This window comes from Oryx dammah, unplaced genomic scaffold, assembly GCF_014754425.2.
Source record: "Oryx dammah isolate SB20612 unplaced genomic scaffold, SCBI_Odam_1.1 HiC_scaffold_27, whole genome shotgun sequence".
NCBI classification, from domain to species: Eukaryota; Metazoa; Chordata; class Mammalia; order Artiodactyla; family Bovidae; genus Oryx; species Oryx dammah.
In genome coordinates this window covers 16,032,722-16,059,090 of record NW_024070211.1, presented here as the reverse complement: position 1 = coordinate 16,059,090, position 26,369 = coordinate 16,032,722, and the positions used below count along the sequence as shown (strand labels likewise).

The window sequence follows — 26,369 nt, the reverse complement described above, 5'->3', positions numbered from 1 at the left end:
TTCACCATTTCTTACAATTATTTCTGTTATGACATTTTCATGAAGTCAAATATTTTAAAACTTTGGGAATATATTTTTGAGTTTATATTTTGATGGCGTGAATATCTTTGGAATATTTTATTTTGATTTTTTGGGGTGGATATTATAATATTCTTTGTCTGGGGACAGTTGTGTTAATTGGAATCTGTGACATTACGGTGTTTGGAGAGAGATTTCTTTTGATAACTTTTTCTGCCTGTATAAAATTAAGATCTTTCATTAAGTGTGATCTTTTGAACATGAATCTGGTTTGTTGAAAGCAAGCATTTAATTTGAAACCTCAAAGTTAAACTCAGAAAAATATTCAGTTCAGTTGCTCAGTCGTGTCTGACTCTTTGTGACCCCATGGACTGCAGTACACCAGGCCTCCCTGTCCATCACCAACTCCCAGAGCTTGCTCAAACTCATGTCCATTGAATCGGTAATGCCATCCAACCATCTTCATCCTCTGTCGTCCCCTTCTCCTCCTGTCTTCAATCTTTCCCAGCATCAGGGTCTTTTCCAATGAGTGAGTTCTTCCCATCAGGTGGCCAAAGTATTGGAACTTCAGCTTCAGCATCAGTCCTTCCAATGAATATTCAGGACTGATTTCCTTTAGGATGGACTGGTTTGATCTCCTTGCAGTCCAAGAGACTCTCAAGAGTCTTCACCACCACCACAGTTCAAAAGCATCAGTTCTTCGGTAGTCAACTTTCTTTATGGTCCAACTCTCACATCCATACATGACTACTGGGAAAACCATAGCTTTGACTAGATGGACCTTTGTTGGCAAAGTAATGTCTCTGCTTTTTAATATGCTGTCTGCTGGTTTTAGAAAAGGCAGAGGAACCAGAGATCAAATTGCCAACATCCGCTGGATCATGGAAAAAGCAAGAGAATTCCAGAAAAACATCTATTTCTGTTTTATTGACTATGCCAAAGCCTTCGACTGTGTGGATCACAATAAACTGTGGAAAATTCTGAAAGAGATGGGAATACCAGACCACCTAACCTGCCTCTTGAGAAATCTGTATGCAGGTCAGGAAGCAATAGTTAGAACTGGACATGGAACAACAGAGTGGTTCCAAATAGGAAAAGGAGTATGTCAAGGCTGTATATTGTCACCCTGCTTATTTAACTTCTATGCAGAGTACATCATGAGAAACGCTGGACTGGAAGAAACACAAGCTGGAATCAAGATTGCCGGGAGAAATATCAATAACGTCAGATATGCAGATGACACCACCCTCATGGCAGAAAGTGAAGAGGAACTCAAAAGCCTCTTGATGAAAGTGAAAGTGGAGAGTGAAAAAGTTGGCTTAAAGCTCAACTTTCAGAAAACGAAGATCATGGCATCTGGTCCCATCACTTCTTGGGAAATAGATGGGGAAACAGTGGAAAGTGTGTCAGACTTTATTTTTGGGGGCTCCAAAATCACTGCAGATGGTGATTGCAGCCATGAAATTAAAAGACGCTTACTCCTTGGAAGAAAAGTTATGACCAACCTAGATAGCATACTCAAAAGCAAAGACATTACTTTGCCGACTAAGGTCCATCTAGTCAAGGCTATGGTTTTTCCAGTAGTCATGTGTGGATGTGAGAGTTGGACTGTGAAGAAAGCTGAGTGCCGAAGAATTGATGCTTTTGAAGTGTGGTGTTGGAGAAGACTCTTGAGAGTCCCTTGGACTGCAAGGAGATCCAACCAGTCCATTCTGAAGATCAGCCCTGGGATTTCTTTGGAAGGAATGATGCTAAAGCTGAAACTCCAGTACTTTGGCCACCTCATGCGAAGAGTTGACTCATTGGAAAAGACTCTGATGCTGGGAGGGATTGGGGGCAGGAGGAGAAGGGGACGACCGAGGATGAGATGGCTGTATGGCATCACGGACTCAATGGACGTGAGTCTGAGTGAACTCTGGGAATTGGTGATGGACAGGGAGACCTGGTGTGCTGCGATTCATGGGGTCGCAAAAAGTCGGACACGACTGAGCAACTAAACTGAACTGAACTAGGTTGGTTATAGCTTTACTTCCAAGGAGCAAGAGTCTTTTAATTTCATGACTGCAGTCATCTGCAGTGATTTTGGAGCCCAAGAAAATAAAGTGTGTCACTGTTTCCATTGTTTCCCATTCTATTTGCCATGAAGTGATTAGACCTCTCAGTTATAGACACGTAGGGAAACCGCTAGAAGCTCTCTCACTTCCCTGAGGTCTCTGCTCAAATGTCACTTCATCCAGGAGGCATCCACCTTAACTACCCTGCTGGTAAACCAGCCTCAGTCTCCAGTGTCTATGTATGCTTTTTCATTAGCACTTATTGCTATTAAACTTTTTGCTGTTTACACCGCTGCATCCTTGCCACTTAGAATAGTGCCTGGCACCATGAAAGGTGTTCCCTAATGATTTGCTGGATGAGTAAATTGTTTACCATCTGTCTCCGCAATAGAATTCAGGCCTTATAAAGATGCCTGGCACAAGTTTGGCCTTCTAGCATTTGCTTGAAAGAATGAAGTGAATGTAATACCAATAGTATTCAAATTCATATGTGTGTGTGTGTATGCTGCTCAGTCGCTTCAGTTGTGTCTGACTCTTTGTGACTCAATGGACTGCTGCCCGTCAGGCTCCTCTGTCTGTGGGATTCTCTAGGCAAGAATACTGGAGTTGGTTGCTGTGCCCTTCTCATATATATGTGTATGTATGTGTGTGTGTGTATATATATACATCTTGTGTATATGTTTAAACTGCACATAGATTTCTTATCCAGAAATGGATTGTTGGAAGAGTGTAGTCTCTAAGTAAAGTCTAGAACCAACACAGTCTGCTATCTTTTTTGCTAATGTGGATGGGCAGATTTACATATAGGGCCACCTTTTTTTCAGTGGCTAAATAACACTGGTATATGTTAATATCATGCTGATAGAAATCGAAGGGTACTGTCATATGAGTATCACGTGACTAACTCATTAAATGGATTAGTAGTGAATTCTTTTCTCTTTGTTTCATTTTTTAAAGTTGAAAAAGTTTTTCATTGTTATTTCTAGTGTAAATGTCTGTTAGTTGTGTGCTTTCTAAGCTGATCTCAGGTCTCAAAATGGAGATTAAGGGCTTATATTTTTTATGAGAACATTTTATAAACTCTTGTTCACATTGAATTTTGTTTCTGTTTCATTTTACATTCTTGTGGTTTCATTTGGGAATGCAGTAACATACTGTGTTGAGTTCTGTCATTTCTCAACATCCTGGTTGGTCCCATGTGATGAACCCTTGTGAAGCAGGCTGGTACTTCTGGTATTCAGGTCCTTTGTGGGAGAGGGGATGAAAGTGTATGTCAGAAAACTGAGAAGTGGATATCGCATTAATCTTGGGCATATTGAAGAGCTGGGTTGATCATAAGGCAGTCTGTACATCTGGAAAACAAAGATTCTTTTTCAAACTACATGGTGAGTATCTACTGCTTTCGAATGTGCAGATTTTTCCTTAGGAAAGAAGAACGAAGACAGAAGAATCTGCACTTTCCCTTTTTCTCCTCCAGTGATTTAGCAGAACATTTCAATTTTCTTCAGGTAATTAAAGCGGAGAGCAATGACAAGGAAACAGAAGGTGCCTATGAGTTCGATCTCCCTGAGGAGCTCTGTGGAAGCCAGCTTCCGCAACAGTCCCTGAAAGGCTATAATGACAGTCCTGATGTCATTATAGAGGCGCAGTTTGATGACAGCGACTCAGAAGATGGACATGGCAACACTCAAAATGCTCTGGTTGATGGTGTTAAGAAACTCTCAGTTTGTGTTCAGGAAAAAGGTGAGTACAGGACAGCTTTCTGACATTTTTATTTTGGTAGATTGTCTTAAATATTGGAATTCTTTCTGGGCTACAGAATTCATCACACAGTACAATTGATGTCTTTCCAGTTTCTAACCTATGGCAGCTTTTAGGAAAGGGGGATCTTTGACAGGCTTCCAGCTGCTGTTTAAGAGGCAGGGACAGACTGTTGTTGGTGGTTTGTGTGGTCAGTGGCTGCTGTTGTCACAACAGCTGTTATCCCAGTGGGCTTTGCATTGTGTTGATAGCTCACCTTGACATTCCTGTGATGAGTCCAATTCCACCCTGTAGTTGATGGAACAGAATTAAACCAATCATTAAATCCTTCTCCCCAAAAAGCACTTCATTTTACCGTAGAATTTGCTTTAATTTTAACTCAGAACATTTTGTCCTTTGTGATGGGAATGAAAAATGAAAAGTGTTTGCAAGTGAAAATGTTAGTCACTCAGTTGTATCCGACTCTTACAACCCCATGGACTATAGCCCGCCAGGTTCCTCTGTCCTTGGAATTCTCCAAGCAAGAATACTGGAGTGGGTAGCCATTCCGTTCTCCAGGGGATCTTCCCAACCTGGATCTCCTGCATTGCAGGGAGATTCTTTACCATCTGAGCCACCAGGGAATCCCAGTGGTGGGAGTGGATCACTTTACATGTGATAAGTAGATGATCCTTATAGAGTGTTTCGATTGTAAACCTTTAAAAAAGCCAGTCTTATTTTCTCTGATCAAAATTTAAACCATGAGTCCCCTGGATGCTGAAAAAGCAATTGCAGACATTTAGGGGAGGGGCTGTGACCAAAGGCTCTACCTGAGTGCACTCTGAGAAACTTAAGGGAAAGGAGCAAAAATTGGAATATTTCAGTGAACGGATTTCTAGAAGGTTTTAAGTGCAGGGAATCTGTTTTCTAGCCAGATTGAGTTTTATGTATGTCGTGAAATGGAAAAAACTGACCTGGCTAGGCCAACTAGATTATGAGGTTTTTTTTAATCAGGAAGAAGTTTCTGGCACAGCCTCCATGAAAGGCTGGAAGAAATGCCAGAAGATTACTAAAGGAGGATGTTGAGCAGACACGCTGTGATAGAGACTGGTGAGCACAGTTCTCTGACTCCTGAAGAAAGTTGGAGGTGATTTCAGGAAGTGACTGCATATAAGGGTCACCCTGTGTCTCTACTGCTGATGAGGGAGTGATCTGGGGCAGTGAGCATTTTCTGAAAGCATATGTTGTGTTCTGATGCCAAGTACTGCTCATCCAGAAGGACTTTCCAACTTTGAAATTCTGTCTGAATAGGAGGCCCCTGCTTCCTCACTGCCCCACCAGGTGTGCTGACCCGAGGACACCCAGGTTCTTTCTGTTTTTGTGGCCTGTTTATAGACAACTAGTGGTTTCACTGTTCACGGCCCAGCCAATTTCATTTGGATGTTATTCCTTGAAAATTCATTCTTCTGATGTTTCTTCTTTTTTCTTTTAAAAATAGTTGGATACTGTGACCCTCTTTTGACAGTACATGTGTATCATAATGGCATCAATACTGTGAGTCATGTCTTTTCTGTGAGAGGAACCTAAATAGTTAAATTGTTTATCACCAAGGTCACCAAGAGAGAGAGATACTTGAAGGACAAAGTCAAGGGGAGTTAGTACTTTGGAACTGATGGGGTAATTATCCCAAAACTACTTTGTGGAATCCTTGCTCAGATGATTGAAGTTGGCAGACCTCAGTAGCCTCTTTTCCCCCAGGCTCCAAGTTGAAGGGTTAAGATACCTCAGTTTCTCATTAGTGGCTGGTACCAATACAAGGGCAAGGAAGTATTGATGGATGGAAGTGATGGCAGAATTGGTGCCTGAGGTGGATATTAGTAATCCTCTTTGCTCTTTGTTTGGGAAATTCTGATGCTGGACCTACTCTTGATATGTCATCTAGTCCCTTCATCTCTGTTGCAAGTAAGTATCATTGAGTGTTTTGCAAGTTCACTGTATGCAGTGTTTTCCTTACTCTTTTTATGGTCTTCCTATCCTACTGTTATTTATATTGCTTCCTTACTGGCCCTGACCGAGGGAACAGCCTTAATCCTTCCCTCAGTATCTGGTACCAATTTCTCTTTCCTGCTAGCCTCTAAATAGAGAGTTGGTGAAACCGCATGGCTGTTTCTCATTTCTTGCCCTCTTGATATTTAGGAAAATTGCAATTTGCTCTTTTAAAAATCATGGTGTTTTTAGAATATTTCAACCAGCTTCTCTTCTCTGGATAGTATAAAATCTGGTTACAGTTAGGATGTTAGTACTTTTTGCACCATTTAAGGGTTTGAAATTTGTTATTGAAACAAACCATAACCTTAAGAACATCATAAACTTTTCCTATGACTTCTAGAAAGGTTCTTTGCTTTGTCTTCTAGTTACAGATGGATTATTAATCCTAATCACACTTATGTGCAGAAGAGGGCTTTTAATTTATTTTTGTTTTAATATCTTTTTTTAAAATCTGAAGCAAATGCTATATATTGCAGTATGCATTGTATATCCCTCTTTGCCCAGGATTCATATCTTTACTATAATTACCAGTTTCTCTGGTAAGTAAGCAAGTAACCTCAGCTGTCTGCAGCAAGTACTTTGCATTCAGAGAAAAGTTTCTCTGAGCATCTCAGACCTACATAGAAGTTTCTTCTAGAAAGACAGCATGGATCTGGATCACCCTCAACCCCTGAGAGAGAATGGGCCAAAGACCTGGGGCCCTTTTCTAGGTCCAGCCCCACAGCCTCTCAAGGCTAAGCTTTTACCACTTTTTAGGCAGTGGCATTATCAGCACAGGAAATGGCCATCTGGTCGAGACCAGGGGCAACCCAAATAAATATCCTTTGGTATCAAGTATTTGAGTAACAGCCACCTGACTAGCCAACTCCTAAGGAGAGGAAAAGTCATGACTGAGTGGTGCAGTAGCTGTTTATCATACATCTTTGGGAACTTTAAGAAGAGTTTTGAATCTTGGCATTGGTGAGTCAATCAGGCTGTGAAATACTTTTCCTGTTCTCTACCTTAGTATGGTCTGTCAGAGATCTTGTTCAGTTTCCTGGTCTGGAAGTAGGCTTCTGCAAGTACCCTGAAGGCTTGGGTTTGAATGTAGAGTTGGTGACATTTTCAGTTCTCTCTTTTTGTCTCTGGCCACCTTTAGCTTTTTCTTGAAGGGAGAATCCACAGGGAATCCTTGTCCCTTTATGGGGTTTGACTCAATCTGTTACTCCTCCTGCTGAGGCCTGCTCAGGTCAACCTCAGGAATCAGGAAGAGCCCTTTCTTTCACACTTAAAATTCATCTCCTTCCAATGACAGCCCTGTTCAGTGTCTAGGTTTAAGTTGTCTTTCCTTTGATAAAAAGTAACTGTATTTCCCTTTGGCTGAGAAAAGCAGGTCTGTATGATTATTCACCTGTGATACTTTGAGGTTACTGAAATCCCAAGATCCTTAACTGTTTGGAAACCCTTCTTTCCTTCACAGAGAGGAATGGTTGGTCTAGCATAGGATTTGGGTCTTAGGTAGACATTGTAGGTCCTGACCATCTGTCTCTGCCTGAATCACACATGATACGAATGCAATACCCACTTAGTCTAAAAAGCAGGGAAGCAAAAATCCCCACTGTATGCTTCTAACATAGGTTTGGACAAGGCTTTCCTCTCTCTTTCTTTTTAATGATACTTTAAAACACTGGCACAAAACACTATTTAAAACTTAAATAAATAGCAGTTGCCCATCAACCACAATTTTTGACTAAGTGGGCAACCATTCCTCCCTGTGAAGTCCTCAAAAGAAATATATGAACCAAGGATAAAGCAATGCAGAGGAGCACTTCTTTATTAACTAAGATTTTGACCAAGGCAGAGTGATTACACCAGTCTACACTTTCACCAGCAATTCATGAGGCTTTAAAAAATTTTTTTTATTTTATTGAAGTATAGTTGATTTATAGTGGTATATTAGTTTCTGCTATACAGTGAAGTGATTCAGTTATACACACACACATAGTGTGTATGTATATATATAATCTTTTTTCATGTTCTTTTCCATTATGGCTTATTACAGGATATTGAATATAGTTCCCTGTGCTATATCATAGGACCTTGTTGTTTATCCATTCTATAGAAAATAGTTTGCATATGCTAATCCCAAACTCCCAGTTCTTCCTTCTTCCACCCCTCCTCCCCCTTGGCAACCACAGATATATCCTTTATATCTGTGAGTCTGTTTCGTGGAAGTTCATTTATGTCATATTTTAGAGTCCACATATAAGTGATATCATATGGTATTTGTCTCTCTTTTTCTGATTTTCTTCACCAGTATGATAATCTCTAGGTCCATTGATGTTGCTGCAAATGGCATTATTTCACTCTTTTTAAAAAAAATATTTATTTTTTAATTGAAGGATACTTGCTTTACAGAATTTTATTGTTTTCTGTCAAACATCAACATGGATCAGCTGTAGGTATACATATGTCCCCTCCCTACCTCACTCTCTTTTTTTTATGGCTGAGTATATTCCATTGTGTGTGTGTGTGTGTGTACACAATATTTTCTTTATGCATTCATCTGTCGATGGACTTGTCTTCCTATGTCTTGGCTTTTGTAAATAGTGCTGCTGTGAACAATAGAGGTACATGTATCTTTTTGAATTATGGTTTTGTCTGGATATATGATCAGGAATGGGATTTCTTGATCATATAGCAACTCTGTTTTTAGTTTCTTAAGAAACCTCCATACTGTTTTCCATAGTGACTACATTAATTTACATTCCCACCAACAGTGTAGGAGGGTTCCCTCTTCTCCACACCTATGAGGCATCTTCTGTTTTCTTGTTCCTGCCAACAGTTTTCAAGTTTTTATCCTCTAGAGATTAAGTTCTGTAAATTGCCTTTTCATATTGTTTGCCCATTGTTCTATCAGAGTTACTGTTCTATCATTGATTTGCAGGAATTTCTTGTCTATTCTCCATAATAATCCCTTTTCCATTTTAGGCATTACAAGCAACTTCTGTTTTTCTGTCCTTTATTCATTCATCTATTAACTTTATGGTGTTTTCATTGAACAAATTTTCTTAGTTTTACTGCAGTAAAATTAATCAAATACTTTATAGTTTTTTTAGTTTTTCCCTGTGCTGAGGTCACATATCCCACACAACCTTTATTAACTCCACAGTGTTACCTTTTGCTGAACTTTATGAAGTTAATTCTTTACTGATTGAGAGTATTATTTGGTTTCTCTCCTTTAAATTTATTTTTGTTGTTGAACCATCCTTGAATTCCTAGGATAAATCCTACTTAATCCTGATATATTTTTATTTTTTAAATATAATACTAGATTTACTTAGGTAATATATAGTGTAGGGTTTTTTGTATTATGTTGAATGGCCCTATCATTTTCTTATCATAGGTTAGCTTCATGAAGTGTCCTGATCAGTTTTTGACTGTTTACTATTTTCCTGGAACAGCTTGTATAAGAGAGGAATTAAGTGTTCCTTAGAATTTGGTAGAACTCTTTGTAAAATTGTCTGCACCTGCTGTTTTTCAGAAGGTGAGATCTTTGCTCTTTCAGTCTCTTTTATACTGATTGGTCTGTTTAATCTCTCTATTTTTGGTGCCAATTCTGGCATAATTTAAAGGGAATTTATCCATTTGAATTTATGAGCACATAGATATTCCTAATACTCATTGAAAGTGAAAATTGCTCAGTCCTGTCTGACTTTTCATGACCCCATGGACTATACAGTCCAGGGAATTCTCCAGAGCAGAATCCTGGAGTGGGTATCTGTTCCTTTCTCCAGGGGATCTTCCCAACCCAGGGTCTGAACCCAGGTCTCCTGCTTGCAGAGGGTTTCTTTACCAGTTAAGCCTTCAGGTAAGCCCAAGAATACTGGAATGGGTAGTCTATCCCTTCTCCAGGGAATCTTCCTGACCCAAGAATCAAACCAGGGTCTCTTGCATTGCTGGTGGATTCTTTACCAGCTGAGCTACCAGGGACGCCCATTAATATTTTTTAATTGTTAAAAAATTTCCTTGTATTTGTACTTTTGGCTCCCTTTTCATTCTGTTTTTTAATTGTTTGACCTTTCTCTCTTTTTTCTTAACTCTTGCTTGCCAAAGATCCATCTTATTAATTGTGTGGCTAATCCTGTTTGTGACACCAGTTGTCTTGCTCTTCACACCATGCACACTGTTCCCTGAACCCATGGTAGGAAAGTTGCGAGCTAATAGGCTGGAAAGAGACTCAAGGAACCATAGGAACTGCAGACATGTGTATTCTCTCCTGGCTGGCATGGCAGCCGTTACACAGCCTCTCTCCTGGCTGATGGCAGCAGCCGTAGCAGCAGCCACAACATAACCATAACATAATAATAACGAAGCTGTAACGTAACCTCATAATGTAACCATGATGTTGCTCCAGTGTAGCCCTGATGCAGTTCATACTGGCATTCCACACGAAGTAGCCCATGACCAAGTGAGCGCCTTGTGATGTGCACATACAAGTGCTGTAAGTAATCTCAGCCATTACACGACCATGCAGAGTCATTGTTTACAGAACATGGGGTGAGAGGGCATGAGAGTGTGGGGTGAGAGAGCCTGACTGGCGCCATCTTGTGATTTACCCACATTAATCTTTTCAAGAAGCATGATTTTTGGTTGTGTTATTCTGTTTATTGTTGATGGGATGTTGTTCTTTGTATCATTGATATTTACCCTTATCATAGTCACTTAATTCCTTATTTGGGAGGGTTTCCTTTTTTGCCCTTTTCCCAACTTCTTTTTTTAAAAATTCTTTTTATTTAATTCATTAATTTGGCTGTACTAGGTCTTAGTTGCAGCATGTGGGATCTAGTTCCCTGACCAGGGATTGAACCTGGCCGTTTGCATTGGGAGCACAAAGTCTTAACCACTGGACCACCAGGGAAGTCCCTTCCCAACTTCCTCAGTTCAGTAAGTCTTTGCAGCTTTTCTTGTTTCCTTTGAAATGCTTTTAAAAGCTATAAATTTCCCTCTGAATACTACTTTTGCCATATCTAAGATATACCTGGGTATATTTTTGTATTCATACTAACCATATATGTAGTTACAAATAGTAATCACTGATATTTATTGAGCATTAGCTATGTGCTAGGACCTAAGTACTTTATAATTAGTGATTATAACAGATTTCTGTATATTAATCTTGTATCCTGTAACATTACTGAATTCATTTGTTACCATTGGGTGTGATGTTAGCTCAGAGTTTGTCATAAATGGCCTTTATTATATTGATATATATTCTTTCTCTACCAACTTTGATGAGAATTTTTATCATGAGTGGATAATGAATTTTGTCAACTACTTTTTCTGTGTCTATTAAGATGATCATGTGATTCTTATCCTGTTTGCTAATGTATCACATTGATTGATTTGCAGATATTGACCCATTCTTGTGTCCCTGGAATATATCCCACTTGATTATGGTATATGATCCTTTTATATATTGTTGGATTTGGTTTGCTAATATTTTGTTGAGAATTTTTGCCTCTGTGTTCTTCCCAGATATTGGCTTGTAGGGCTTTTTTGGTCATGTCTTTGGTTTTGGTATTAGGGTAATGGTGGCTTCATGGGGGTACTGTGTCCTCTTCACTTTTTTAAGACTAGTTCAAGGAAGATATTATATTAGTACTTCTTTGTATGTTTGGTAGAATTCCCTTGTGAAGCCATACAGTCCTGGACTTTTGTTGGCTGGGAATTTTTTTAAATTACAAATGCACTTTCACTGCTAGTAATCAGTGTGTTCAAATTGTTTGTTTCTTCTTGATTTAGTCTTGGCAGTTTGTATGTTTCTAGAAATTTGTCCATTTCTTCTAGGTGATCTAATTTGTTAGTGTATAAGTGTTTGTAGTATTTCCTTATGATTTTTTTTTTTTTAGTATCTCTGGTATTGGTTGTTACTGTTCCTCTTTCATTTTTAATTTTGTTTGTTTGAGTTCTCATTTCTTCTTGGTGGCTCTGGTTAAAGGTTATCAATTTTGTTTATTTATTTATTTAAAAAAATAACAGCTCTTGGTTTCATTGATCTTTTCTGTTGGTTTTTCATCTCTGTTGTATATCCTCTGTGATCTTTATTATTTCTTTACCACTGCTGACTTTGGGTTTTGTTTGTTCTTCTTTTTAGATGGTGGGTTAGATTGTTTATTTGAGATTTTCTTGTTTCTTGAGGAAGGCGTGTATTACTATAAACTTCCCTCTGAGAACTGATTTTGCTGCATCCAATAGAGTTTGGATTGTTTCCATTTTCATTTGTCTTGAGGTATTTTCTGACTTCCCCGTTGACCCATTGGTTTTTTAGTAACATGTTGTTTAGTCTTTACATGTTTGTTCTTTGCCCATTTTTCTTTCTGTAATTGACTTCTAGTTTCATAGTGTTGTGGTTGGAAAAAGTGCTTAATATAATTTCTATCCTCTTAAATTTGTTTTATGGTGTAGCATGTGATTTATCCTGGAGAGTGTTCCTTGTGTTCTTGAAAAGAATGTGTATTTTGCTGCAATTCATTCTCATTTTCTCATGTCTGTAAAGTAAGGATCAGTCAGCTTAACTGGCCCCACAGGCCAAACCCAGTCATGTCCACTCATTTACGTATTCTCTACATCCACTTTCAGGCTATAAAAAGAGTTGAGTAGTTGTGACACAGAAGTCTGTCTTTGGGTATCCCACAAAGCTGGAAATACTTACAACTTATTTAAACCTGTAATTCTCAGGTTATTTGGTCTCAGGACACTTCTATGTTCTCAAGAATTACTGAAGACTCCAAGGTGCTCTTGTGTATGTAGGTTATATCTATCAATATTTCTGTATTTAAAATGAAAACTAAGAAAGCTTTAAAATATTGCAAAATAAGTGTACTTGCTTCTACAAGTACACAAGTCTACATTTAAGAAAAACTTCAGATTTTAAAATAGTGATTTAAAATTGGGTATTAGTGAGGTTAATGAGATTATAGTAGATAAAACAATAGTCAAAATCCAGAGGCAAAAAATGGAAGTAACATCTAAAATGTACTTGTTTATACTTTAAATTGATTATCTTAGAAAATTCTAGAAAACACAGGATACATCAGCACACATTCCAGTAGTCATTAGAGCAGGGGGTAGCAAAGGTATTCTGTAAAGGGCCACATTGTAAATATTTCCAGCTTTGTGGGTTACCCAGAGATAGACTTCTGTGTCACAACTACTTAACTCTTTTTGTAGCCTGAAAGTGGATGTAGAGAATATGTAAATGACTGGACATGACTGGGCTTGGCCTGTGGGGCCAGTTTAGCTTACTGATCCTTATTTTACAAATACGAGAAAATGAGAGTGAAAGAGACAAATAATGTCTTAGTATTAATATGAAGAGTCTTGACTTTGTGAATCCTTTGGCAGGATCTCAGACCACACTTGTAGAACCACTGGCTTATGCTATTGAAATTGATAGTTGATGCTGAACAAGACTTTAGTGAATGTTTTAATTATATATTGTTAGGAAATGCAGCACTGCTTCAGTTCCTTAGTTTCTTGTGGTTATTGGATTGGTTTTTTGTCCATGTATTGGTACTTAGAATAATTTGGATAAAAAGTTATTGCCTCAATCCTTTTCCTCAATTGTGTGGTCCTTTTTGGGGGACTATTTGTGATCTGTATATGTCTTGGTTTATCAAACCTGTTCACAGTGTGAATTGCAGAATCTTTACATCCTCTTAAAGTGTTTAATAGTTTATAGCATTATTGTACTTTAGAAAAAACCAGTGAGTATTTTGTGTTTTTTAGTATTAATTTGAAAGGAAATTTTTCCAGCAATTTCCTACATATAATCATTGATACAATAAGAAAGCTATTGGTGTTGTTTTGTCTCTTTAAACTAGATACCTTAATGAATGGTCTTATATTTCCAATAATTTTCTCATTGGTGGTTTTGATTTTCTAGGTATAAAACAATTTTATCTACAAATAATTTTGCCCTTACCGTTCTAATTTTGTGCTTTTCATTTATTACCTCATTGTGTTGGCCATTACTTTAAGAACTGTATTACATAATGGTGGTGAATGCCTTCTTCCGGACTTTAATAGGAATGCATCCAGTATTAAGCCCTCAAGCACAGTGCTGGTTGTTGGCTTGAGACCTAGTTAACCAAGTGTCCTCTTTCTTTTCTACTTAAAGTTTATATGGGAATGGATATTGAATTTTTATTTTGAGTGCCTGTTGAGCTTCTTTCAAGATTTCATTTTTTCCCCTTTGGCTTGTTTACTTGATGATGTATATAACATAATTCTTACATCCCTCATACAACCGTGACCCTCATTTGGTCATGGTGTATAGCATGTTTTAACATGTAACTCAATTCTGTTTGCTAATGTTTATTTTTGATTTTTGGGTTTATAATACAAGATGTGAGTTTCTTCTTACTAGGCAGTCTTTGTTGTGTTTTGGTATGTGTGTATATATGCTTAGTTGCTCAGTTGTGTCTGACTGTTTGTGACGCTATAGACTGTAGCCTGTGGGATTTCCCAGGCAAGAATACTGGAATGGGTTGCCATTTCCTCTTCCAGGGAATTTTCTCCACCCAGGGAGCAAACCTGCGTCTCCTGCATTGGCACGCAGGTTCTTTACCACTGAGCCACCTGGGAAGCCCTATGTATTGGTATCAGGCTTTGTTAACTTTGCGGGAAGAACTGGGAGTCTTTCTTTTTCTCACTGCTTTGGAGCAGTTAGAATAGCATTGAGAAGGATAAAGTGTTCCTGGTACTTAAACCATTTAAAGCACTGAAGGTTGAAACATGGGTTAAGACTTTATCTGGCATCTTTTTCCATGTCTAATGATTGTTTGTTTCTGTAGGGTTTTCTCCTCTTCTTGTGTTAATGTTGATAATTTGTATTTTGCAAGAAAATTATACATTTTAGCACCTATTCTAATATTAATATTTTACAATAGAGTTGTACAAAGTTTTTTCAATTAATTTCCTCTGCATCTATAATCAAACCTTTCAGTTTGCCAGTAATTTTTTATTATACTAGGAAGTGATGTATCTGTTTTTTAGTAGAGATTTATTTCTCCCTATTTTTATTTATTGTCAGTAATCTCTACTTTTATCTTTATTTATTTATTTTTGTTTGTTTGTTTGTTTTTTAATTTATTTTTTATTTTACTTTACAATTCTGTATTGGTTTTGCCATACATTGACATGAATCCACCACGGGTGTACATGCGTTCCCATGTTAAGTCTGAGGGAGTTAGGTGTAGTTGGAAATGTAGGTTGAATTTCATGTCATAGTTTGGGCGGGAAATGTAATTTAAAGAATCATTGGCGTCTAGTTAGTTCCTTGAAGAGAACCCCTCGATTCTAAGGGTTACTTTAAGGGACTATCAGAGTGCAGGGCCTACCTGTTCTCTCCTGCCACCTGAGTTTCCCTCCTTGAAAGAAATAAATATTATCAGAGCCTGGTAGGCTGCAGTCCATGGGGTTGCGAAGAGTCGGACATGACTGAGTGACTTCACTTTCACTTTTCACTTTCATGCATTGGAGAAGAAATGGCAACCCACTCCAGTATTCTTGCCTAGAGAACCCCAGGGATGGGGGAGCCTGGTGGGCTGCCGTCTATGGGGTCGCACAGAGTCGGACACGACTGAAGTGACTTAGCAGCAGCAGCAGCAGCAGCACACTGCTCCCTGCCCTACAGACTCCATAAGAAACTCTTGTAGGTTTAAAAGTCTTCTGATAAAATATATATAGCACAAAATTTGCCTTTCTAATAATTTTAAAGTTTACAGTTCAGTCCTGCTAATTACATTCATGATGTTCAACAGCCATTACTACTATCTAGTACTATGCCCACACTTTTTAAATCATGTTACACAGAAACTCTGTAACAGTTAAACAGTAACTCCCTGTTTAATCCACCCCAGCCTCTGCTAACTAGTAATCTACTTCTTCTCTTTAAATGGTCTATTCCTTTTTTTGTTTTGGTCTATTCTCAATATGTCATATATAAATGGAGTCATACAATATTTCTCCTTTTGTGTCTGGCTTATTTCATTTAGTCTAATGTCTTCAAGATTCATCTATGTTGTCACATGTATGAGAATATCATTCCTTTTCATGACTGAGTAGTATTTCATTATGTTGAATATAATTTTGTTCATCCATTCATGTTAATGGACACTGTTTTCCCTCTACCTTTTGGCTCTTGAATAGTGAATAATGCCGAAATGAGCCTTGGTGTGCAGGTATCTGAGTGAAAGTGAAAAGTGGAAGTGAAAGTCGCTCAGTCGTATTTGACTGTTTGCAACCCCATAGACTATACAGTCCATGGAATTCTCCAGGCCAGAATACTAAATGTACTGTAAAAATGAGCACTGGTGTGCAAATATCTGAGTACCTGTTTTCAGTTCAGTTGGAATTGTATTCAGGAGTAGAATTGCTGGGTCATATGATGCTAAAGCTGAAACTCCAGTACTTTGGCCACCTCATGCGAAGAGTTGACTCATTGGAAAAGACTCTGATGCTGGGAGGGATTGGGGGCAGGAGGAGAAGGGGAGGACAGAGGATGAGATGGCTGGATGGCATCACTAACTCGATGGACATGAGTTTGAGTGAACTCTGGGAGTTGATGATGGATAGGGAGGCCTGGCGTACTGTGATTCATGGGGTCACAAAGAGTCGGACATGACTGAGTGACTGAACTGAACTGATTCTACTACCAGCATATTCTACTACCAGCATATACTACTACCAGCATATTCTACTACCAGCATATACTACTACTGTATCCAGGCGTAGAATTGCTTGCGGGGTCATATTCTACAACTACCTACATCACATTGCCTACACTACCTATATCAGCTGTTTGAGAAATGTGGGTATTTTTAAAAGAATTTTAAAAACATGAAGTACCTAGTGATTAGAAAGGTTAACAAAGATAGAAAACCATGAAGAATCTTGAAATAATAACAGTTGCATTTGTTTCTTGTTGAAATATACCTAGAGCTTGTCCAGTTCTTTCTCTGGCTTGTTGTTTTCACCTTCTCCTCTTTCCATTTTTTATCGAGTCACTCCTACCTATTTTCTCTTTGATGTTTCACTGGACCTGGGAAATTGGAGCTTCAGAACATTTTTCTAACATTACAAGTAGTTTATTTTATAGAATATACTCTGCTCCAATCCATTCCTTACAGCACCTAGGAATAGGCATGCTTGTCAGCCTTTTTGCTAGCACTTAAACACTGAATTATTGGGATAGAAATTTAAATAAAAGGAAGTAATCTGTATTGAGTGCAGTTCATGCTGTTACCGAGAAACAGAAGTTCCTGGGCCTCTAGCGGTCAGTTTCTATGTGTGCCTGCCCTTCTCCCAAGTAGAGGTGAATGAAGACTTGAAGGTCTCTGAAGCCACCCACTGCCTCCTGGTTCTTTTAACATCTATTGTGGTATTACATTCCTAATTCTCTTGCTTGACTTTTAGCTTTATACTTGCCTACCTGGATTAGTTAATAATCTACTTTTAGGGGGCTTACAGATCAACATCTTTGTGTGATGGTATCATTTTCTTCCTTTTTCCAGTCATCCTTGGAATCTTTCTTTCAAGTATGTCTACTTAAACCCCTCTCTGGTACTTTTCAGGTTAGGCAAGTCCATGCTAGTGACAAGAATCATATCTGTTTACAGTTACATTAGACATCATAAAATTTGGGACCTACTTGAGTCCTAGAAGATCAAGTACTCTCCTTGACATGTGTTAGTCTACCCCAGGGGCTTCCCGTGGAGCACTATTTCATGACAGTAATTGAAAATAGTTCATTTACATTAAGTAAGATGGCAAGGTCAACTTATTTTACTTTTGATACAAATGATAACCAGCCCACCATGGTAATATAGACTTTTCCTGCTGATCAGAGGCTCTAATGAACAGTTGTATCCTTTTGATTAAGAAGTAGGATAACATTAATTTTTGATGCGTGTAAGTTACTAAAAACACTTCAAAGTGTGAGATCTGAGGCAAAAGTTAATTAAAAATATATTGTAAAAAATTCTGCTTTGATTAAAAGGTTAGAAACAACTGATCTAGTTCACCCCTTTTGTTTTACAGACGAGGAAACTGAGACTCAGAGAAGTTACTTGGCATGTCCAGTGTCCCACAGGAAGTTAGTGAGTTCATTAAAGAAAAACACCTTATACCTCTAATTACAACAGACAATTTCTCCCAATGGGTTACATTTTTTGAAGAGCAAATCATGCCAGATCAGTTTAATTTCTTTCTACAAGAATTTGTTGAGCATTGTTCATTGCCCACCTAGAGTCTATTTCCCTCTTTCCCTTTTGCCTATATACCCAGATTTTCATCTGGACATCTGCCCTTTCCCTGAATTCCTTGGACTTTGAGCTAAGTTGACCCCAGCTGCTGAGTTTTGGTCGCCTTATACCAATTGGTTAAGTTGCTTGGTCACCTTGTGCCGATAGGACTTTCTGTATTGTTCAGTACTGTCTCCACTTAGTCACATGTGGCTGTTGAGCACTTGAGATATGTGACTGAGAAACTGAATTTTTAATTATATTACTTTTACTTTATTAATAAATAGCTCAATGTGGTTTGTGACTACTTCATTGGGCACATTGTAGTGTCATACCATTTCCTCTTCTCGTAGGCACATGACCTAAGCTGTCTAATCAGGGTGACTCCTGTTTAGAATTCTGGGGTGTAAATAGTGTCCTGATGGATGTGAACACGAAACACATATCCCTGATTGGTACTGGAAGCTCTCCTATGACTTGCCAAGTGTCGTGGAGAGAAGAGTGAAGAAGCAGAAAAAACTCTGGGCCCCTACAACCATCACTGGGCTGAGCCTTGGATCTACTGACTTGAGGCCTGCCTTCCTTCTGAACTAATTTCGTTAGCCAGTGAATCACCTTTGAGATATAAGCCAGTTTATGTGGAATGTTCTGTCATCTCAACTAAGCATTCAGACAGATACAGAGGGAACGACCAGGCAGGCATCCTGCCACTTCCTCAGTAAAGAAAGGTGAATGAAGAGTAAAATCCAGATGCTTGTCCTTGAGGTGAAATTATTCCATGAGAGGAGATAAAGGAACAGATATGTGTTCTGGATCTTGATGGCCCTCTTCCCCTTCCATGGGAACTGCCTTTACTAAAGTGGTCAACGTGCTCTGCCCTGTCCCCAGGACTTATTTGGATACTGAGTGGACATCTGACCTAACTCATATCAATACATTGGCTGGCCAGGGACCCTTGAAATTTTTTTCTCCACTTGAGGACTCTAGGGAATAGCACAGGATGCATGGGGTGGAGGGTGAGGGGCAGTCTGGAGAGGAGGATAGAGAAACAGGCTGTGGTGAACTTCTGTCCAGTTATCTGTGTTTGCTAAGAGATCTGGGTAATGGGAAGTCACCCAGCATTGTTAAGGAAAGGAGACTGATTGTAAGGAAGAGGGGAGAGATTGGGGCATGGCAGTGGGACCAGTTAAGATGTTTGAAGACCTGGCTGAGAGCAAAGGCAGCTGGCATGCAAGAGAAGGGATAGGGAGGCAAGATATTTTGGAACCAGAGTTGACAGAGTTCGTTAGTAGATCTGATATGGGACATGAGGCAGAGGAACACTCAAGAATGAGACTAACTTAATATCTAATTAGGCAGCTGCAGAGGTGTTGACATCTTAAATGAGAAAAATAAGACCAGGTGTGAGATGGACGATGAATCTAGATTCTGATTATGTGTTGAATTTGAGTTGTATGGGGGACATTCAGGTTGTGACATTCAGCGAGTGATTGAAAATAGAAATATAGACCCAGAGGAGGACTGATGCGAGTTATAAATCTGAATATTGTTAGTTAAAGCTGCTTCCCTGGTGGCTCAGAGGTTAAAGCGTCTGCCTCCAATGTGGGAGACCTGGGTTTGATCCCTGGGTCGGGAAGATCCCCTGGAGAAGGAAATGACAACCCACTCCAGTATTTTTGCCTGGAGAATCCCCTGGACGGAGGAGCCTGGTAGGCTACAGTCCATGGGGTCGCAAAGAGTCGGACACGACTGAGCGACTTCCCCTTCACCATGGGAAATAGAGATTATCGGGTAGATGGTTCACAGTTGGAGTTATCTGAAGTAGTCATTATCCTATAAACCAAGGCCTGAGCTGGTAGATATGGAAAACTCAGGGTCAAGGATGGTGGTTGGTACGTAACTCTGATAAAGATTTTGAGAGCCTTGCACGGGGCCTAACAGAAAAGTGTATAGAAATAAGTGATGACTGTTTTCTAGAAATGAAGGAATGTCTCTCTTACCTTAATGAATATCAAATGATTAAAGATTATTTTTTTAAAAAAGACTGTTTCTCACAATTATTTAAAGTAATTTTTATTCCTATCCACTCCATTATTCTTGGGCTTCCCTTGTAGCTTAGCTAGCAGAGAGTCTGCCTGCAATGAGGGAGACCTGGATTTGATCCCTGGATTGGGAAGATCCCCTGGAGAAGGGAAAGGCTACTCACTCCAGTATTCTGGCCTGGAGAATACCATGCACTGTATAGTCCCTGGGGTCACAGAGTCAGACACGACTGAGCGACTTTAAAATTATTCAGGAAGGGCCTTTTTTTTTTTTTTTTTTTTTTTTTGCATTTAACCATTATTTTGAAAGAATGGCTTGAAAGAGGCAAGTTTAGTTTTGTACTTATTGAACTGGGAAAGTGAGAATCATTACAGGTGGGGATGGTTAATGTCTTCATCCCCACTTAGCTCGACCTGGGATTCTGAGCAGTTTTGTCTGTGAAGTTAGTTTTCAGGTCCTCAGACTCCAGAAAGGGAAGGCCCCGTCAAGACACCCTTCCTCATCCACCCCTCTCATCAGCATATGCCAACTTAATTCAGTCAAGTAGTGAAGCCTTTTTTGTAGCTTAGTGTTTGACCTGCTTTCATAAGGTTTCATATGGCTTTTTGCTTTGATGGAGACCCTTTCATTGCCACTCTGCAGATTTATGACTCATCTCTCTGACATCGGTTTCCTCTTTCAGTTCGGTTCAGTTGCCCAGTTGTGTCCAACTCTTTGTGACCCCGTGGACTGCAGCACGCCAGGCTTCCCTGTCCATCACCAGCTCCCAGAGTTTACTCAAACTCATGTCCATCGTGTCGGTGATGCCATCCAACCATCTCATCCTCCATTGTCCCCTTCTCCTCCCACCCTAAGTCTTTCCCAGCATCAGGGTCTTTTCCAAGGAGTCAGTTCTTCCCATCATGTGGCCAAAGTACTGGAGTTTCAGCATCAGTATCAGTCCTTCCAATGAATATTTATGACTGATTTCCTTTAGAATTGACTGGTTTGATCTCCTTGCAGTCCAGGAGACTCTCAAGAGTCTTCTCCAACACCACAGTTCAAAAGCATCAATTCTTTGACGCTCAGCCTTCTTTATAGTCCAGCTCTCACATCCATACATGACTACTGGAAAAACCATAGCTTTGACTGGACAGACCTTTGTTGGCAAAGTAAGGTGAAGGTGAAGTCGCTCAGTCGTGTCCGACTCTTTGCGACCCCGTGGACTGTAACCTACTAGGCTTCTGCGTCCATGGGATTCTCCAGGCAAGAATACTGGAGTGGATTGCCATTTCCTTCTCCAGTAATGTCTCTGCTATTTAATATGCTGTCTAGGTTGGTTTTCAGATACTGCTTTAAAAAAAAAAACACCTCAAAAATGAATGAGTCACCTCTATCAGTTTAAGTGGAACCAGCCTCCCACCCCTGCACACCTTTCACTAGGCCCCTCAGTCAAGCTCAGCTGCCTTAGTGAAGTCTCTCAGCTCCGCCCCCAGTTAGTTGACCCCTGTCTGGCCAGTCCTCTCCACTCTGACTCATTTGCTTGAGCCAGAGGCAGCAGTCGAGTATGAACTTGATAGGCTCGACTTGGGAGCTGATGTTCATTTCTACCCTCCTCATTCCAAGGCTCTCTTAATATCCGCTTCTGCAGACTGAACTACTATATTCTCAATTCTGCAGTTCACCTAGGTTTCCCTGTACCTACTATTGCAGGTATAAATGCTCCTTGAGCCCACCGTGGAGCATTGGGGCCAGGATCCAAACCTGTCTGGCCAGTCCTGTTTGCATCTCCACCAGGGAAGGAGGAGCCAACAAAATGTGGCAGTGCTCTTAGTAGAAAACAAAAAAGTATTGAACAAAAGCTTTCGCCAGTCATTCTTGCCTCTTAGTGCTTTTCCTTATTTGTTAAAAAAAAAAATTTCCTTATTTGTTTAAAAAAAAAAAAAAAGCACTTGAGATACCTGCCTTGACTTCTTCACAGGTTCTTACATAAGTCAGATGAGGTAATGGAAGGGAAAATACCTTGAAAGGGATAAAGCGTAACATTGAGTTATGGGCCTTTTCCAAATCTTTTTTTTTTTTTTTTGAAGCCTGTTGCCTCTAAAAGCAACAAGTGTCAAATGAGTTTTCCTGTAGAGGTTCTCATACCACATGATGTCAGTGATGAGCTCTAATGGCTCTTTACGGCTGTCCTTGTCCACCAGGGGCCTCTTGCCTGTCTCTCTAGCTTATATTCTTGCTCCTGCCCACTCAGACCTCACCTCCAACCAAACTGGACCTTGTATTGTCCCTGAGCACCCACTTCCCTCTTCCCTCTTGGTGTCTGCATGCCTCCTCTTTTCTGCCATGCTGCTGCTGCTAAGTCGCTTCAGTCGTGTCCGACTCTGTGCGCCCCCATAGATGGCAGCCTACCAGGCTCCTCATCCCTGGGATTCTCCAGGCAGGAACACTGGAGTGGGTTGCCATTTCTTTCTCCAATGCACGAAAGTGAAAAGTGAAAGTGAAATTGCTCAGTCATGTTGAGCAACTTTGTTGAGCAAAGTCAAGTCACTCATTCATTAGCCATGAATGCTGCCTAATTCTTCAACTCTTCCTCTGAAAATTCCTCTAACCTTCTAATGTCAACTGTCATTTGAAGTGTATATTAATTATCACTGTGTAACAAATTTGCCACAAGCTTAGTGGCTTAATAGAACATGTTTACTATCTCACATCTTCCTGTCCCACTGACTTATCCCACTGTAGGTCAGTGGAACATAGTAAGAAATATGTACTTGGCTTCTGCGTCTGGCTCCTGACGGGCTTCCCTGGTGGCTCAGCTGGTAAACAATCCACCTGCAATGAGGGAGACTGTGTTCAATCCCTGGGGTTGGGAAGATCTCCTGGGGAAGGGAACAGCTACCCACTCCATTATTCTGGCCTGGAGAATTCCATGGACTATACAGTCTATGGGGTCGCAAAGAGTCGGACATGACTGAGCGACTTTCACTTCTGGTTCCTGACACAGAGCTCCTAAAGACCTTGGAATTTCCTGAGTGATAGGGGTGCTTGTTCTCATATTTGGTCTTTGACCCTGGTTCCTTGACACAGAGTTCCTAAAACCCTTGTAGTTTCCCGAGTAATGGTGGTAATAGGAGCATCTTAACAGAGCTCCTACATCTCTTGGAATTTCCCAAGTGGTAGGAGCATTTACTGTTCTATGCGGCGAGTCTTGGTGGACTCCTGGATAGCTTCAAGATGGGGTTGTTCATGAAATGATTCTAACCATTTCACACAATGGTTAGAAGCTTGACATTTTCAGCCTTACTACCATCCTTCAGGGAGCAGAGAGCAACTGAAGGTTGAGTTAATAATTGCTGATGCCTATGTGGTGAAGCCTCCATAAAAAGTCCTGAACTGTGGGGTTTGGAGAGCTTATGGCTTGGTGAATACATTCACGTCCTGAAAGGGTGGTGCACCGCTCAACTCCATGGGGACAGAAGCTCCTGTGCTTGGGGTCCTTCTGGGCCTCTGGTGTCCCTCTCTGGCTGTACCCTTTATACTAAGCAAGTCAATGTAAGTTAAGTGCTGCCCTGGGTTCTGTGGTGATTCATCAGTCATAATGATGACAGATTATCAGGCCTAAGGGTGGGGCCATGGGAACCCCTCCATTTGTGGCCAACTCAGAGTGTAGGGTATCTGGGGACCCACAGCTTGTGTTTGGTGTCTGAAGTGGGCAGGGGCAGTTTTGTGATGCCTGTGTTAATCCCAGACAGTTCATGTTAGGACTGAATTAAAGTGTAGGATGAGCAGGCAGTGTCCACAGAGAACTGGAAACTTGCTTGGTGTGGAAACCCATACAATTGGTATCCTAAGTGTTGTGAGTAGAGGAAACAAGGTTCCCCTTTGGTCAGGAATCTGGGCATGGTCCAGCGCAGTCCTGCTTCAGGGTTTCTTATAAGGTTGCAGTCAAGGTGTTGGTCATCTGAAGGCTCTACTGGGGAAGAGTCTTCTTCCAAGTTTATGTGGTTGTTGACTGGCCTCAGTTCCCGGTGGGCTTTTGGACTGAGCACCTGTTTCCTTGCCCGCTGCTGCCATGGGTCTCTCTGAATGGCAGAGGGCTTCATCAGATCCAGCAAGGGACAGAGTCTATTATTAAGTGGAAGTTACAGCCTATTGGAACCTAATCATGGAAGTGACACCCTGTTGTCTTGGCCATGTTCTGTTGGTTAGAAGCAGTCGTTGTCCTACCTACTCTCAGAGGGAGAAGGGAGTTATGTCATAGTGGGAAGAGCAGGAGGTGTGAGGGTCACTGGGGGCCCTCTGTAGAGTCCATGAGAGGTTTTCCCCATGAGCCTGTACTTACTTCTTCCAACTAAATGTGTGATCTTTCCTTTCTGTGACTTCTTTTTTTCTGTGTGTGACTCTTCTTTATAGCTACTTTTTTGTTTTTTTCAGTTCACTTTCCATGACTGATATTATTGGGGTTGGATATTTTCTTTGTTTCCCCCACATAACTGTTTTTGCTTACCTTTCATCTACTTCTAACCTCCAGAACAAAGTCTTGTACTCAGGAAATGTTCTGCAAAAGATTATTCTTTCCTCCTTTGGAACTGAAGCAGGACCAAACTGGTTGCTCTCCTGTCTCACACTTGAATCCTTTTTCTCCGTAGCAGCCACACAGGATCCATTATCAAACCTTCAGATTTGCCAATTGGGCATCAGCAGCAGTGACTCATCCGCATCTGTATAACCTGGCAGCAGTGATCTGCCTGATTTGCATTTAGAACTATTCTTGTTACCTTATTAAGGAGAAGCAATTTTCCATTAAAGAAGCTTCAAACATTAGCTACTTTTGAGTGGTGCATTGTTCTGTTTGCTGGGGGCTTGATGGCTCTCAGGAATGACGTAACCTCTACGAATTTTTTTCTTCTTTAAACTGTTTTCTTTTGCCTGGTAATGATTATTTTGGAGCCCTGCCATTTTTAGGTATTTAATAATAACAACTGAATTGATAAAGGGGGCTGGTTCTTTAGAAGCAGCATTTTAATTCTTCCCTTTTGCCCAAGCAGTGAGCTGCATCTTCTTATCCCTGTTGGAAATGTTCAAGAGGATGAAATGTCACATGTGCTTTAAGGGACTTAAAACATGATATATATATATGTTTGCTGTATGTGGGGTCTGGGCTCAAAACACAGCAAAACTCATTTTCTTTAGCTTCCTATGCTTTGAGGCCAGTCTCTACCCTCTATAATAGCACAGCACCTTTTTCAGTTTTTGAAGTTTTGATGGATAGCTAATCTTTAGAAGGCAGATAAAGAAACATTAGTCAGACACTGTTATTTCAGGTACTGAAAACTAACAGGTCAAGCTTGGTCCCTTTAAGAAAAACTCAGATGGAAGTCAGCTTAAACTTGGAGGAGTCATTCATCTGTGGGGAAAAATGCAGAATTAGTAAGTCAAAGCCAGCTATAGATGGGAGCACATAAGTATGTGTGCCTACATTTTGAGTCTTTGGGGAGCCATGAAGCTCAAAACCAATTAAAGCTTTAGTAGAGAGAAATTTAAAAGTGGTTTCTCCTAAGGCAAGGGAAAGATTTGGAGCAGAGCGTGCTCAAAGAAAAGCGATGTTGATGATGTAGTTAATACAGTTAACAGCTGGAAATGGGAATTGGTACAAAGCCCCATTTGAGAAGACCCTGTGAAGAACTCAAGTTTGGGCCCCCAAAGTCACTGTATCCAGGGCACAGCTTCAACTCAGGAACCTGAGCGTATCTGCATGGTCAGCCTGTGAGAAGGGTGACCAGGTCCTGCCACAGTGAGTCCCCCCATTCTTCATCTCTCATCAGTCTATTAATTAGAACAAGGAAGGGAACTGGTTGCTGAAGGAATTTTGTTTTTTTCCTTTTAATGCTGGAGTGTTAGTATTTTTTTCATTCATTTTTTCATCTTGTTACTCTTATGTGAAATCCTTCTTTTCCAGTCTATACACATCGGTCTACTTTCAGACAGTGTTATCATCTGGTTGATAATCCCATCCTCTGCCCCAAGATGTAGAACTGGATCTCTAGCTTGAGTGGAGGAGGTAGTCACACTTATATCTCATAGTCATCCAAACTCAGGATGGGCCCAGCAGCTGGTCGACTTCTCCTAGTGTCTTATTCAGGCACATCTCTAAAAGCATGTTTTCTTTTTCGTTCTCCCTCCTACTGTTGTTGTC

The 26,369-nt window shown here is 40.2% G+C and overlaps 1 protein-coding gene and 1 non-coding gene across 6 annotated transcripts in view; one reads left to right on the top strand and one right to left on the bottom strand.

The window, feature by feature from the left end:
* Positions 1 to 26,369, top strand: part of DIS3L2 (DIS3 like 3'-5' exoribonuclease 2) — a 362,916-nt gene that overhangs the window by 107,193 nt on the left and 229,354 nt on the right. For all 5 annotated transcript variants that reach the window (XR_005718935.1, XR_005718936.1, XM_040228111.1 and 2 more), the window contains exon 6: positions 3,581 to 3,815. Coding sequence is in view for 3 of the 5 variants with exons in the window: in XM_040228111.1 (XP_040084045.1) it covers positions 3,581 to 3,815 (235 nt within the window). In the remaining 2 variants the exon portion in view is untranslated. The remainder of the gene's footprint in view (positions 1 to 3,580; positions 3,816 to 26,369) is intronic.
* TRNAG-CCC lies at positions 10,690 to 10,761 on the bottom strand. The gene has a single exon. It is a non-coding gene; the product is annotated as a tRNA-Gly (tRNA).